At 55.3% G+C, this 13,671-nt stretch overlaps 1 protein-coding gene across 1 annotated transcript; it reads left to right on the forward strand.

Annotated features, from left to right (window-relative positions):
• Positions 1–5,056: 5,056 nt before the first annotated feature.
• HRG_11809 (centromere DNA-binding protein complex CBF3 subunit) lies at positions 5,057–7,590 on the forward strand (the record flags this gene model as incomplete). The annotated part of the gene is made up of 7 exons (XM_044870279.1): positions 5,057–5,188; positions 5,268–5,423; positions 5,552–5,744; positions 5,831–6,811; positions 6,861–7,002; positions 7,259–7,451; positions 7,504–7,590. 7 exons carry the CDS (start codon positions 5,057–5,059, stop codon positions 7,588–7,590), a joined length of 1,884 nt encoding a protein of 627 aa, XP_044714774.1.
• Positions 7,591–13,671: the final 6,081 nt, after the last annotated feature.

The raw sequence follows: 13,671 nt of genomic DNA on the forward strand, positions 1-13,671 counted from the left end.
CCGACTCTGGCTCACGGACTCGGCTCATCCGGTCGGTCGTCTCCGCCCGGTGCCGGTCTATAATACTCGATTTGCTTGCTTTGTCCATTCCGCACGAAGTAGTATCCTGGGAATTGTTTGGTGGAGCCTTGCGCCGTTTCGTGCCATGCGCCAGAGGCCGAGGAGCTTGCGGATCCGCGGCAGACGAAAGAGCAAACGAAAACAATAGGCGTAGTGGTGACACGTCTGGAGCCTCTGCGTCGCAGAGGGGTCGGTTCGAAGCCGGCTGGAGGCACCCCTGAGCGAACAGGGTACACCCGGGTTCCCGCCCGTCAACAGGGAACAGCGTCATGAGAGAACACAATCGGCGTACCAACCAGGGAGCCAATAGGCTCACGGTACCCGCGAATCTAATATTTCGCGGGCACCGCGAAAATGACTAATCACAGTCCGTTGTCTGCGTAAAGCCATGATGCGGGTAGTCTGTCGGCACTGTGCTCGTCGTATGTGTGAGTCTACTGTCTACTAGAACTAAAGAGCTGCTAATATCAGTAGAGCCAACTACGGCTCGACGAAAATACAATCATCTGCCTCAACATGTGCAGAATACAGCGTTTCCTGCTCTCGGCTGTCCTTTTCTACCTGTCGCCAAATGTCGGCCACGCCCTCCGTGTGTTGGCTAACGGATTGTCTCCCATCTCCTTCATGATCTGGGCTTCAACACGCTGATCTTCTGCATGGCTCCAGTCAAGGTATGCCATCATTTCTTCTTTCGTCCATGCTCTCAACCCCGTTGTAGTGGCGCAATGCCTGGACATTTGTTTGTAGTCCATACACCATTCATAGCTTTGCTTGTCATACCTAGCTGGAAGCCTCATTGCCTTGCGGTATTGTTGGTTTGTCTTGATGCTGCCGGCCGGCTGCGCTGCATACCATGCGCTTCTTGCAGCGGTATAACTTTTGTGTATAGCTTCTGGTGAATCATATTTCGGCGGCGGTGGGGCTGGCAAGTCAGGTGAGATAGGTGGTGGCGATACCAGCAGCTCAGTGGCATCGCGGGCGGACCCGGTACGGGCCCGGAATCTTGGTCACCGGGAAAGGTCGTGGCAACTGAACCTATTTCGGCGTGAAAGGACTGACCCGACTGGGCAGGAGGATGGTCTGGAGCTGTAGTGGGCAGAATTGTAAGGGTTCCTGCGACACTCCCAAATCCGTCGCCAGGGACGCATCAGTTGGCGGCTCAGTTGCAAGCTCTGGCTCCTGTGCGTCCAAAGCGGCTTGCACGTACTGGGATGACGGTACGATCTCCGATGGTGACACCGATCGTGAATGCATCGACGACGTAGTCTCTGAAGCAGCTCTCCAAAGCGCAGCGGGCAGGCTTTCGCGGTCATCCTATGACCAACCGTATGGCACCTGCTGCATGTGGGTGGCGCTTACGAGCCTCCTCGATACTCTCAAATGCACTGGGTTCTCTCCGAGTGCTCTGCTTGGGAATAGCCGAACTTGCTAAGGTCGACTCGATTCGCTGGCGCGGCTCTAGCAGCGGCCGGGGAGTTCCATCCCGCTGCAGGTGCCAGTGCGTATGGAAGTGCTCAAGTAAGAGTACTTGTCCTTGCTCTTGCAAAGATTTTAGAGTGTGAAGGCAAGGCAGCCCGTGGGACTTGGTGAAAGCCCCCCGTGCAAGTTGGCGGTGGGGGGAGGATCTCTCCTACCAAGCATCTTCCGCTGCTCCTCCACCTTTCTCAGCGCTTCATGGGAGACCCAACCGCGCACTGAAGCGTATAAGGGCCCAGAGAGCTCAATTGGGACCCGAATCTGCTGTCGGGCTTGATTCGATCTCAAGTCTGACAGTTGATTGAGTAACGCGTGCTTCATCGCCCTCCAAGCCTCGAAAAGATTTAGCGTGGACTTTTTGAGATGGGCCTTCAACAATGCATGTATGCCCTCCACGCGCGACGTGACTGTATTTCCAAAATGAGCATGTTGATCAACCCAAGCCTTAACAAGCTTTTCCTTATACCCTTCAAGCCAGAAAGTTTTGATGTATCCAACTTGTTTGAGGTGGTTGGGTAGGTACTTCTTCTCGAATTGCGTAGCTCGGTCCTTGAATGCTTCTTCGTTTGGTGCAGCCATGATCGAGTGCCAGAATTGGTAGAACTCAGACCAGCCGTTGCTCTCTGACGTATCAATTGTCTCTGCGTTTGTGGACTCCGGTTGGTCCTGGCGGACGAAGGCTGGCCGGCAATAGCGGAGGACGGCCTTGTTGGCATGCCACAGACAGAGTAGTGAGCAAGAAGTGGGAAAGGAAATGGCAACGGCGTTCATACAGGCGATGCAGCGGTCTGTTAGGACGACAGAGGGTAAGCGGGCGCTATGGTGTTCGTACAGTGACCTCAGGCGATCCAACGCCCACACGAAGTCAGCTTCGGTCTCCCCACCAATGCAAATGCTATGCAAAATGATCGCTGACAAGCATCTACTCCTATCATGTCGAGGAGCGGCATGCCGTGTTTGTTCGTCTTGTACGTGCAATCTAGCAACATGACATCTGGGTATGCCTGGAGATACGTCAAGGACTCTGGATGAGCGAACAGAACTGCGGTCACTCGGCCGTCTTGGCCGAATTGGATCCGACTCAAAACCCTCCTGGTCGAGCTGACTGGCCAAAGCGTGAATTGAACTTTGCCCTTCGCATACATCTCTCTTGGTAGCTGCAATTCCATTGTAAATGTCTTGTTGTGTGGCAAGAGAATCGCAGTTCTGTCGTATATAGGTCCGAATATCTTTTGGGACAATGCCGGCATTAGAAAGGCGCGATAACTTTTCAATATCTTTCTCCGTCAACCTACGATGAGCAGGATGAGCAGAAGGGTGGCGACTGGGCGCGTGATTATGCAGGAAAATCGTTTGTCTGGGCGGTGTCGCACAGCCCAAGATTGCCTGTCGGCTGATTCTTTGGCCAAAATCGAAAACTCACAGCCCGTCCCTCGGGTTGTTGTCTTCGCTGACGTTCTATCGACGGATTTGGGGTCGACAAGACCGGTCGCACGCGAAGGTCACTGTCTGTCTGCCACCCTTGGCTCTGGTGGACTTTCCGTTGTGAAGGCATAGCCCCGCGTCGCAGCCCAAGCTTTTGCTGAGGCGCGTTGTCGACCGTCAATAACACGCGCGGTCACCGGGCTCGCGTTCCCCTGCGACATCTGCTTAGTCATTGTCACGGTGCCCGCGAAATATTAGATTCGCGGGTACCGTGAGCCTATTGGCTCCCTACCAACCACCATCAATGACTAACACAACCACGCTTCAACTTCGGCACATCGCGCTTCAGTTGCTGGGAATAGGATGCTGAACACTTGGAGAAATTGACCTTCAAGCAGGTCTGTCATGGAGCGAACAGTGGAATGGTTGGCGCAGCGTAAGATGATCTGTGGGGCTTGGGGAGTCAAGGAACAAACGTGTTGAACTGTACTCTAGACAGTGTAAAGGCCTTATAGGGACCTCCCTCCGGGCGAAATAAATCCTACTACTACTACGAAAACAATAGCCGTCGCACTAAGATGTATACACGTACATAAGTTACTCATAAGGTGTAAGCTTGCAAGCTTGGTAAGGCACGACGTTGTTCCGCCGTGTTTGTAGGTTAACAAACCCACAACACCTTAAGCCCAACGGCTACTCTACTACTCCGTCCGTAACAAGGTTATCGATCCTCGTCAATGGCACCTCGGGATGTTTCCTTTAGCCCACAATATCCGATCCTCGGCCCCGGTGCCGGTCTATAATATGCGATGTAGTACCTGCTTCGTCCTTTCCGCACGAAGTAGTATCTCGGAGGGTTGATGGTGGAGCCTTGTGCCGTTCCGTGTGGTAATATCCAATGTGCCCGCGGCCGAGGAGCCTACCGATCCGCGGCAGAAGAAGGATCATACGAATTACGAGTAATTAGTACTTGTACGGGCAAGGTCGGTATGGGACGAGCTTGATGAGGTTAGTCTGGCGTGTGAGTGAGGAGTTGGGTGGGTTAACAATACCCACAACACCATAAAAATCGACCGCTAGTACGAAGTATTAACAAGGTTATCAATCCTCGTCAATGGCACTGCGGGGCATGTTTTCATTCAGCCCACAAATTCTGAGCTCTACTCGTACCTTTTCAATCTCGAGATATTCCCGGACGAGCCATAATAAACGACCTCTAATCTCGATCACTCTCGGTGCTGTCCGGCCCAAGCGATGCCGTCTTGTACTATTTATTGCATGACGACTGGGTTTGGTTTTCATCGACGCAGTCCGACACAGGTCCGTCCGTCGGACCGGAGGTTCCGAGAAACAGTACTAGGAAATAGCACGCCGTTGGATCACACTGCAGTAGGAACCATATGGGCTGGTGTAGCTTGTTGTTGCTTGCGCTCTCTCTTCATGTGATGACGCTTGAACGCTTGAAACGAAGGATGACGACCGAGGAACCGCTGCGGGCTTTGAGGGTACGGGCCGGAATGGCGGAGTCTGGCCCATATCAATATACAAAGGGACAACTCATTCGTGGAACGTGAAGCTACTACTACCTGCTTAGAGCATTGTACATGTACAAAGCTGTCGGGTTGCCCAGGTGGTCTGCGGCGACGGTCGGTTGCTCGATATTATCGCACTCCCAACGTTTCTTCGAGTCCCTTCAGCTCATCATCATGCGCTTGACCGCTGTTATCATCACCGGTGCTGCGGCTCTTCTTGTCCAGGGTCAAGAAGTCTACATCGTAGGCACTTCTGATGCAGCTCAACCAACGAGCGGTGCGGCAAAACCGAATGCCAACAAGCCTTCGTACTATTTCCAACCGTTTTCCTACACACTCACCAGTACCGTAAGGTGAGATGCGCATGCTTATCGGTGGTGCCCGCAATTGCGTCGTAATTCACTTAGGCCACGTGACCACTTATCGCCCGCAAAACGCCGCCCGTGAAATCGTGTGCAGGACGCCTGATAAGTGCATTTGATAAGTTCCCACCCGACTTATCGGGTTTCCGGCCAACCCAGCCCAGACATTCGCCCCGTAGGAAGGTTGCCCGATCGACCGAGATGGCCGCGGACGACTCGTACACGGCAGCTGACGAGCGCGCCCGTGCCCGGAGGGCGGGCATCCAGGCGAAGAAGGACGAACAGCCGGCGAACACGACGCGGAGTTACGCGGCGAAGCAGCGGGAGTGGAAGGCGCGTCCCCCGGCCGGTCCTCCACTTCGATCCCTGTCACGTACGGCCCCCTAGGCGGCTAACAGACAAATGCGTATAGGCCTGGTGCCATACGCCTCGGGCTGCAGCAGACGGCTCGCTCTATAGCTGGCCCGACGGCGAGCTCGTAACGCCGGACAAGCTGGCGGCGTGGCTCAAAGAGGATATCCTGTTACGACGCGTTGTGCCGCCGCAGAAGAAGAAGCCGCGCGCGCGGGTAAGATTAGGGCAACGGCAACGGCGAGGCCGTACAGGTACGGCAACAGCGCGAACAGGAGCAGCTCGAGGCCGCGGCCATGGCAGAGGCCGAAAGCCTGGCCGAAGCTTTGAGGTCCCCTGGCCGAGGCCGCCGAGCTGCTCGCTGACGACCGCGAGGGCTACGTGCCACCCACAGGCCTCGCGACGGCTGCAGTAGACCTTACCGAAGGGTCTTTGCTTACGAGGGGCACTATCGACGCCTATATCGCGGCCGTTATCGAGCTATGGAGGCTCCAGGTGGCTCACGGCAACGCGAATACGGAGAATCCCGGGCGCCGCCGTACGAGGATTCCTTGAGCAACGGGGCCGGCAGCGGGGAAGCACGACCGCGCCTCCTTTAAAGACCGCGGAAGCGACGGGATCCAGGCCGGCTACCTCCCGATGAATGGCTTCGGATCCAGGATCTCCTTCTCACTGGCGCCGCGTATACGCCGCAAAACCTCCGTACGCGAGTCGACCTCCTCTTCGGCCACTACTACCTCTTACGGGGGGAGAACCGGCGCAAGATGGAGCTTGCAGACCTATCCCTACTCGACTATCCGCCTTCGGAGGGCCCGACCCCCTGTGGTTGCCTGGTAAGCCTTTTACGGGACGGCAAGCTAAATAAGACGGCGAGGAAGGAGTTTATGGGCGCGCTCCGGCACAAGGACCCTTATTCTGTACGCAAGGGCCCTAGCACAGCTCTTCTTTGGCGCTGGCACGTCGCCGGCGAACCGCCCCGTCCTTCCGGCGCCGTCAGGACTGGTATCGGATCAAGGTCCTCGTCGGGCGGGACCGCGAGCAGGAGCTCGTACCCGACGCAGCTACAAGAGACCTGGCGTATCTTCGGCGCTGCCGGCCTTATCGCGTCGAAGAAGACGCACCTCCCGCGCAGGGTGGGCGCCCAGGACGCGGAGACCCATGGCACGTCGCTCGCCCAGATCTCGCAGGCCGGCCGCTGGAACCAGAGCGTGCTCTGCCAGGCATATCTTACGCACCTACCGCGGCAGTTCATGCGTATCGTCGCCGGCTTCTCGGCCTCCCGGGGACTACTCGCGCGTGCGGCTCACGAACCCCCGTACGTCTTACAAAAGCAGCTGTGGCCGTGGATCGAGGAGTGGGAACCCCGCTTTGAGGCGCGGGCGCGCCGGCAATGCTGGGCAGAAGGCGGTCTCGACGACGACGACCTAGCCGCTGACGGCTTCCTTAAGCTTATGCGGCGCCTGCGTATAGTACTTCTGCAGGACCTGGCCGTCCTACAGCTCCGCTACCCGTCGCTACCGTTCTTCGCCTACGCCCTTTGGCGGGCCCGAGTGGGACGAGTTCGCCGTCGCCGTGCGGTCCACCGCGGTAGGGGCTATGGAGCCGGTAAGCCTGCTCGTACGACGCGCGCTGCCGGAACTAAGCGGCGTCATAGAGAGCACGCGGGAGGCCCTGTTACAGAATAGTCAGCGGCTCGCCATCCGGCTTGAGGCCCGGCTGGACGGGATTCAGGGCGGCCTCGATGCCCTCCTCCAAGGCAAGGTCCCTATCACCTTTACCGGCTACTTCGGAGCCGGGTCAGCAGAGGCGCTGGCCCCAGCCCCGGCCCCGGCCCCGTCAACAGTACCTACCTTGAATCTCAATACAGCCCGGCCCTGGCCCCGGCCCCGCCCCAGAGCCTCTGGTACCAGGCATGCCTATCGTCACAGCCCTGGCAAGGGTCTTTACGGTGGGGACGTCTGGAAGGAATGGGGTGAAGGGTTTGCAGGTCAGAAGGCCGTACGGGAGCTGGAAGAGACGTGGGAAGCCGCTGGCGCCGGGGAACGGGGTCAGAGTGCAGTTCTGTCGCCGGAAGGTGATCTGGGACGAGCTGTTGGCCCGTATGGCGTCCGGCAAATGCAAGGAGGCGGCCGTTGCAGAGCTAGAGCTGTTACGCGCCGGCCGAAGCTTGAACCGACTCGTCGACGAGCTCAAACAGCGCCGACGGCGGGGCCAGGATCGGGGCCAGGGCCAGGGCCAGATACGGGTACAGGTAGGGACCCCCGTGCCCGATGACCCAGGTCCAGGCCCGGGACCAGGTCCAACTCGAGGTCAGGGCCGTCGGGGCGGAGGACCCGGATGGGAAAGCGGACCGCCCTCGTCGACGTAAGCCAGCCGCCTCGTAGAGTCTTTATACATATTTATATCCATGTAACTAGACATATTTTTGAGGATCAAAGGGCCGTAGGATCGGTGCATTACTATCTCGCAGTTCCTGTAGCCGAGCCTAGCCCCCCCATTACCCATTCGCGGCGCTGCAACGCAAATATCTCGACGGACAGTAGCCTATACGGAGTGCTCCTCGACCAAACGCGCCGCCGGAGTGGAGTAGTCCCCCAGGCCCCGGAATGGCCTCGATTGGGCTGCTGGCCGTGGAGATATTCGCGTGCGCGGCGCCGGGCACTTATCAGATGGTAGATATGTAATCGCATACGATTTCCCGAAATTACTCCGCAAATCGACCCCACGATAAGTCCTGCTTATCATGTACGTTACCTCTTTTAATCCCTCCGTATGATCGTTTTGGCTGTTGCTCCGCAATTTCCCGGACTTTCCTAGCTGCAAGTTGGTAGGTCCACTGTGTCGAAGCAGCTGCTGCTAGGGAAGGTGCTGGTGCGGTCCTTGTCGTATAAGGTCGAAGGGCCTTATAGTGGTTAAATTGCGCAATAACAGCTTCTTCGTCAAGCTTTCGGCCCTCTTCTCGAAAGACTGTTGCGTAGCCGTCACTTAGGTGCCTAATCACATTAGCAAGGTCACGCAACCACTGGCCTGTAAGGGCCTCGGTAATAAAATAGAGGTCTGCATCCTCCATAATCTCTTCCCATTTTGTTAGCCAGTCCGAAAGGCTCGTTCTTGGCCCGTAGCTTTGAATATGACTGTGGTATTGCCTCCTGATCCGTTCAGTTATAAAGCCGGGAGTAGGGGCCGTCGAAGTCTCTAGTTTGATTAGCCACTGACGAAGAGAGTCACCTTCCCGCAAAGAGGTCAGCTTTGCCTTGCTGACTGAGTCCGTAATAGCTGATCTAGCTGCTGTAATAAGTTTTATCTCGTAGAGATATCGCTTTCGTCGAGTCTCGTAGTCATTAGCCGCATTTCCATACGCCTTTTGCTGCGTAGCTGTAAGATCAGTATATCTAATAGCCGCAGGAACAGCACTAATAGCAGCAGGAACAGCACTAGCTGTGGCCGAACGAATGTTAGCGGAAGGTTGGGAGGTAGCTGCGTCGGCTGTGGTAGGCGAGAAATCAGCGTATTGGGGTTCTCGAGGAAGGGTGAATGGCTGCGCGTTATCTTCAAAGAGAAGATGATGAATCAAAAAGTCCGTATGGGATCGAAGCTCTTTTATCCATTGATCCCAATCTTGGGGCTCCGAAAGAATTGTTCGTCGTGATGCTAGGTTCTTCGACATCTTCGCTGACTGTATAATTTGAGAGGCAACAAGGATGAAGAAAGGCTGGTTGCAATCTGCACACCGGAAGTTACAGAAACTCTGTTTCTCCCGGGCTCATAACTCTCACGAAGAGAGCATGCAAGTGGGCATTGATTGTTTTAATAATGGGTGTGTTCTGTTGTATTCCGTTGTGTCTGTCCCTCTTGCAATGCCCTCTAAGCCTCTTCTAGGCTCCCTATTTAAATCCCTTGGTTCCCTATTGATATCCCCTTTTCAGTTGTATAGGTACAATATCTAGGAGGCTGGGCTCCTTTCCCCAGCCTCCCCTTTACATACTGACTTTCCCTAGTCGCCGAGGGCTCTTTCAGCTTCCCCCGTATATGCAGTCTCTCTACAGCCTATGTGGCTGCCTAATGCGGTCTCCTAATAGCCTTCTGCAGCCTCAGAACTCTCTGCAGGCTGCCTTTCTGTCTAGCCTGTCGGGGCCCTTAGCTGTATAAGTTACCCCTTATGGCCACCCCGAGCTCAAGATCTCAGACGTGCTTCGCGACAAACTTCGACACTATCCTGGCCGCAACGCGCTAACCCAGCTCCGCCTACGCCTACCTTCGACTCTTTTGCCAATCACTTGCTTTTATCCGTGCTCAAAAAGGACTGATGAAGACGATTTCATTTGTAAATGGCTCACTTAGCGATGCCGCGAACAATTCCAGGGAGATGAGGTTAACGACTTGCAGCCGTTGTCGCCGCCACTGCCGTACAGTATGTGACTCTTATAGACTTATAGAGCCGAATATAACTACCAAAATCCCATCCTGGCTCGGAGGAATAAAACTCGGGCTACTTATGTGGACACAATTAGCCAGCTGGCAGATACAGTACTGTACTCAAAGTGAATTATCTACACAAATAACCATATTCCACTCGGTCAACTCCGAAGAGGCCCCTTGCTTGTTCCACGATCTCGCGGCTAACGATTTGGCAACCCCGGCTGAAATTGAAGATCGTCCCATCGTCACGTCGCATCCGCGTGTCTTCGACTTCATTTCTGTCCGCAGCTTTATCCCCACAATAACACTTGCAGCCGATGCCACTGCCTTGCGGTAAGTGGCTAGTAATGAGTTGCTTCGAAGATAAATCCCGTGGGCAGGCTTGGGGCCAGATAGCTTTGCGGCAGCGCTTTATGACCTAACCCCTTAATGCGCCCCCCTCCCCCCACAGGTTCCGTATGCTTTTCATCGCGACTAGAGGATATTAGTATAATAGGAATCCGAATCATGACAGTTTCTGCTTACGTGTGATCTGTATGCACCACATGATGCCGATGCCGCGGAACCCTTCTTTGGGATGCTCGAATACTGGCAAGTCTTCCCCCCTGCAACGCACCGCTCACATGGTTGGGTCCTGCTACATCTGGATTTCCTTGCCCTGCAGGCCTGGCAAGCCCGGTCGGCTCTTCGGATGATGTTGGATGTCTGCGAGAAGAACAAGCAGCCCGGCTGTGGTCGTTCATCCTGCCCTGCCACCTGTTGCACAGAGAGCTGGTTGTCACTGTTGCTGTCGACGTGCACGGTTGTGGGCTTCCCTAGCATGGCGCCCATGCCTATGGACCGGACTGTCGCACCCTTCGGACTCGTATCGCCATGGCTGTCGGCGCGGGGAGCGTTGATCACAGGTATTGACTGCGAGGTGACGGCTCTGACGGTCAAGCCCATGGTGGGCGGCATCTGAGGCGCGCACTGCACGGCTATCCGCTTGCACCACTCCCGACAAGGGGGACTGTGTACTGGGAAAGTGACGAATCACGACTGACTCTTCACCGATCTTGCCATAATCTGTCGCCCTGCTCTCATACGGTGGGCTCGGCTCGTACACCACACTAGGGAACGGATTTGGCTCCTCAACATCAGCCAGGCTTTGGAAGCCCCGGTGTGTCCCATGCGATGCAATGCAAACCTTTGAATGGGATTTCAGGTCGTTTTCATCAACGTATGACAGTGAGCAGCCCGCCACCAGACATACATAGTATCGATCGCGGTGGGAATGTGGTTGCTCCATGTTAGATGGCGCTACTGCATATGTGAATGCCGACCTCTGCTGGACTTGTGCCGCGCCGGATGCGAAGGCTTCTCGCTGCTTCCCGTGCAAGGCATGAACTCTGCTCAGTTCACTGCTTTTACACTGGTCCGGCAAGTTGCAGTTATATTCAGGGGCGGTGGCGAGGAGTGCTTCGGCGTATGTTGCCAAGTCAAAGACTCGCTCATCCTCAGTACGAGGGCTAGCTTCATCCGCCATCGGCGAAATTCGGCGCAGAAGACGGCTAATATGTCGTAGTTCGGATACTCAAGCTCGGTGGAGGGCTTGGCGTGGCCGCGTGGGTGCCATGGAAATACGCAGCCAGGGCCGAGGAAAGTTTTGGACTTTATAGTGCTCGACCTTGCACCACAAGGCTGAAGCCCGAGGCGACTAGAGTATTATCAGTATACTAGAGCCAAAACGCACCTTGAGGAGGAATCAGGCCGAGATGGGTATGCCAAATCATGTTTGATGGAAACAGGCAGGAATACCATGCGCGCCCCATGCCGGATGCTACTCGACCTGAATTGATTGCTGGCTGCGGCACCTTGTAAGCTTTGCACAGGATAATGCATGAAAGACTATTGCTCCTAAAGTAGCTCTTCCCTCTGGACCAGGCAGCTGGCCTGGACCTCTCAAGGCAGCAGCGGAACCAACAGGCAAAGGTCGGAGTCTTACGTTCGCGTAACCACTGAGACTGCGGGTTGCAAGACAAATCTGGGCTCTGTACCCTTGAATGCCTCGCCATATCATGTTCGCTTACGCGCACTCGGCTCACGTTCGCTACGATAACGGATTTGCGGTTACTGATCAACTACAGGCTTGTGGAACCAATGACTACCACCTTGATCTCTGGGCTTCGATGAAATACAGTCATAGAACAGGTGACGGCGTTGAAGGGAATGTTTGTATTTACAGGCAATTCCCAGCATCAACATGTACATTTCTGCTGTCACCGCTGGCCGAGGCATGGAAATCAACCGCCGGAGGTGCTTCCTGGAGGAACGTAATGTGGTATCGTCGAGTCTGAATATGTATATGTCGGTAGAGAGCGTTGTAAGTGCATTGCCGGACGGTCGCCCATAAACATAGCCTGTGTTGTGGCCATGGGTTGGCCGGGACTGTCCAGCATCGACGGAGACGGATGCTCACAATGAACACTGCCTTGTCGCGTGGTGCTCACACGACTGAAAGGGGTTATCAGTGGGCATTTGTATTGAACCCCCAATCCCATGACTGCGGTAGCCATGCCCATGTGATGTTGATAGCCGTAGGAGGACGTCGTGAGCTGCGACGACTCCAAGATAGACGACCTCGTCGTCGACCCGCTGGTAGTGGAGGGATCCCGACATGACTGTCTCGGCAAATAGAGGGAAGAGAGGGAGAAGTCTTGATCTAGATTGGCTAGTCGACGCGGCACCAGGAGCTGTTCCAGCGACTGGACGGCGGCCCCAGGGTCGCCGGCGCGAGAAGGATGGTCTTGGTCGGCATCAAGTGGCACGAAAGTCCCCGACTGCAAGAAATGGGCAACATGGTCGTCACTAAAGCCATGCCTGTTGAGAAGCTCCCGTAGCTGCTTGTTCTCCTCAGCTACTCTCCTCGCAGCTATCTGGATCTCGGTCGAAGCCTCGATGCCCTGGAGCTCGCATACCCTCAGTCGCTGTTCGAGCTCCTGGACATACTCTCTCCGTCGGGCGCGCGATCTCCTTTGGTTGTCTCGAATTCGGACTAAGCTGTTCTTCTGCTAGAGCAGAGAAAGAGACGGAGTCTCGTGTTAGAAAAGGCTATTCCTGTCGATGGTATCGCCTAGGTTTATGTCACTTACTGCGGGGGCTGTCATTTAGCTTGCAGGCTTGTCTATAGACTCTTCTTGCTCAGTGAAGGGGGAAAGCAAAATAAAAATAAAAATCAGGTGAATAGTCCCGTAAGTAGAGTATCGGTCCAATGCTGGGTGTCGGGAAAGAATGGGGGTTGGCAAAAGGAAAAACGAGGAAATGGACAAAACTTGTTAGATCTCTGGCAAGGGAAGTATTTGGGGAAAGAACAAGTAAGATAGCTACAGCAGCTTCACGCCTTCTTTGCTTGGCCGCGTGCTGGTCATGGCGTAGCCCTTGCAGTCTTCCCAGGGGCTTGGACAAAGGACAGTCGGATTTGCATTTTACGGGTCACATTTGTCCCGTGTTGGTGGGAAATGGAATACTCGCCCCTGAGTAAACGTGATGAGTCGGTTGGTTAGCTGGACCGAGTCTTGGGAGCCGCTCGCTTTAGAGCCCCTGCCTGTTTGCCAATATTTCATAACTGTCATATCCAACCAGTATTGCAGAACATCCGTACCTCGGCAGCCGCGGACGCAGGTCTCACAGAGGCTACCTTCTTCTTCCGAGGTGGATGCCGACGTGGGCAGCCCTTCCCTTGTCACGAGGCTTCCTTCCCTGCGAGCTTCGCCACCCCCCAGCACTTCCCATGCCAGGACGAGGGAAGAGAAATCAACAGGCAGAATCCTGCGTCACGCTCACCCCCTGACTCCCACTGCAGGGGAGCTAAGGGCCAGTCTGCATGCATGGTTCGGAAGAGGCGGTCCGCCCAGTCACCCTAGACTCTAGAGATTCGTCCCGGTGCCTATTTGGAAGTTGGCTGCTGGTGGATTTGGGATGTGATCGACGCGTAGATGCAGAAGCTGGAGGTGTCCTGGTCAGGGATACATGGACTATTTGATGCAAGGGATGGTTGAAGACTTAGG

This window comes from Hirsutella rhossiliensis, assembly GCF_020360975.1.
Source record: "Hirsutella rhossiliensis strain HR02 chromosome Unknown scaffold00022, whole genome shotgun sequence".
Classification (NCBI taxonomy): domain Eukaryota; kingdom Fungi; phylum Ascomycota; class Sordariomycetes; order Hypocreales; family Ophiocordycipitaceae; genus Hirsutella; species Hirsutella rhossiliensis.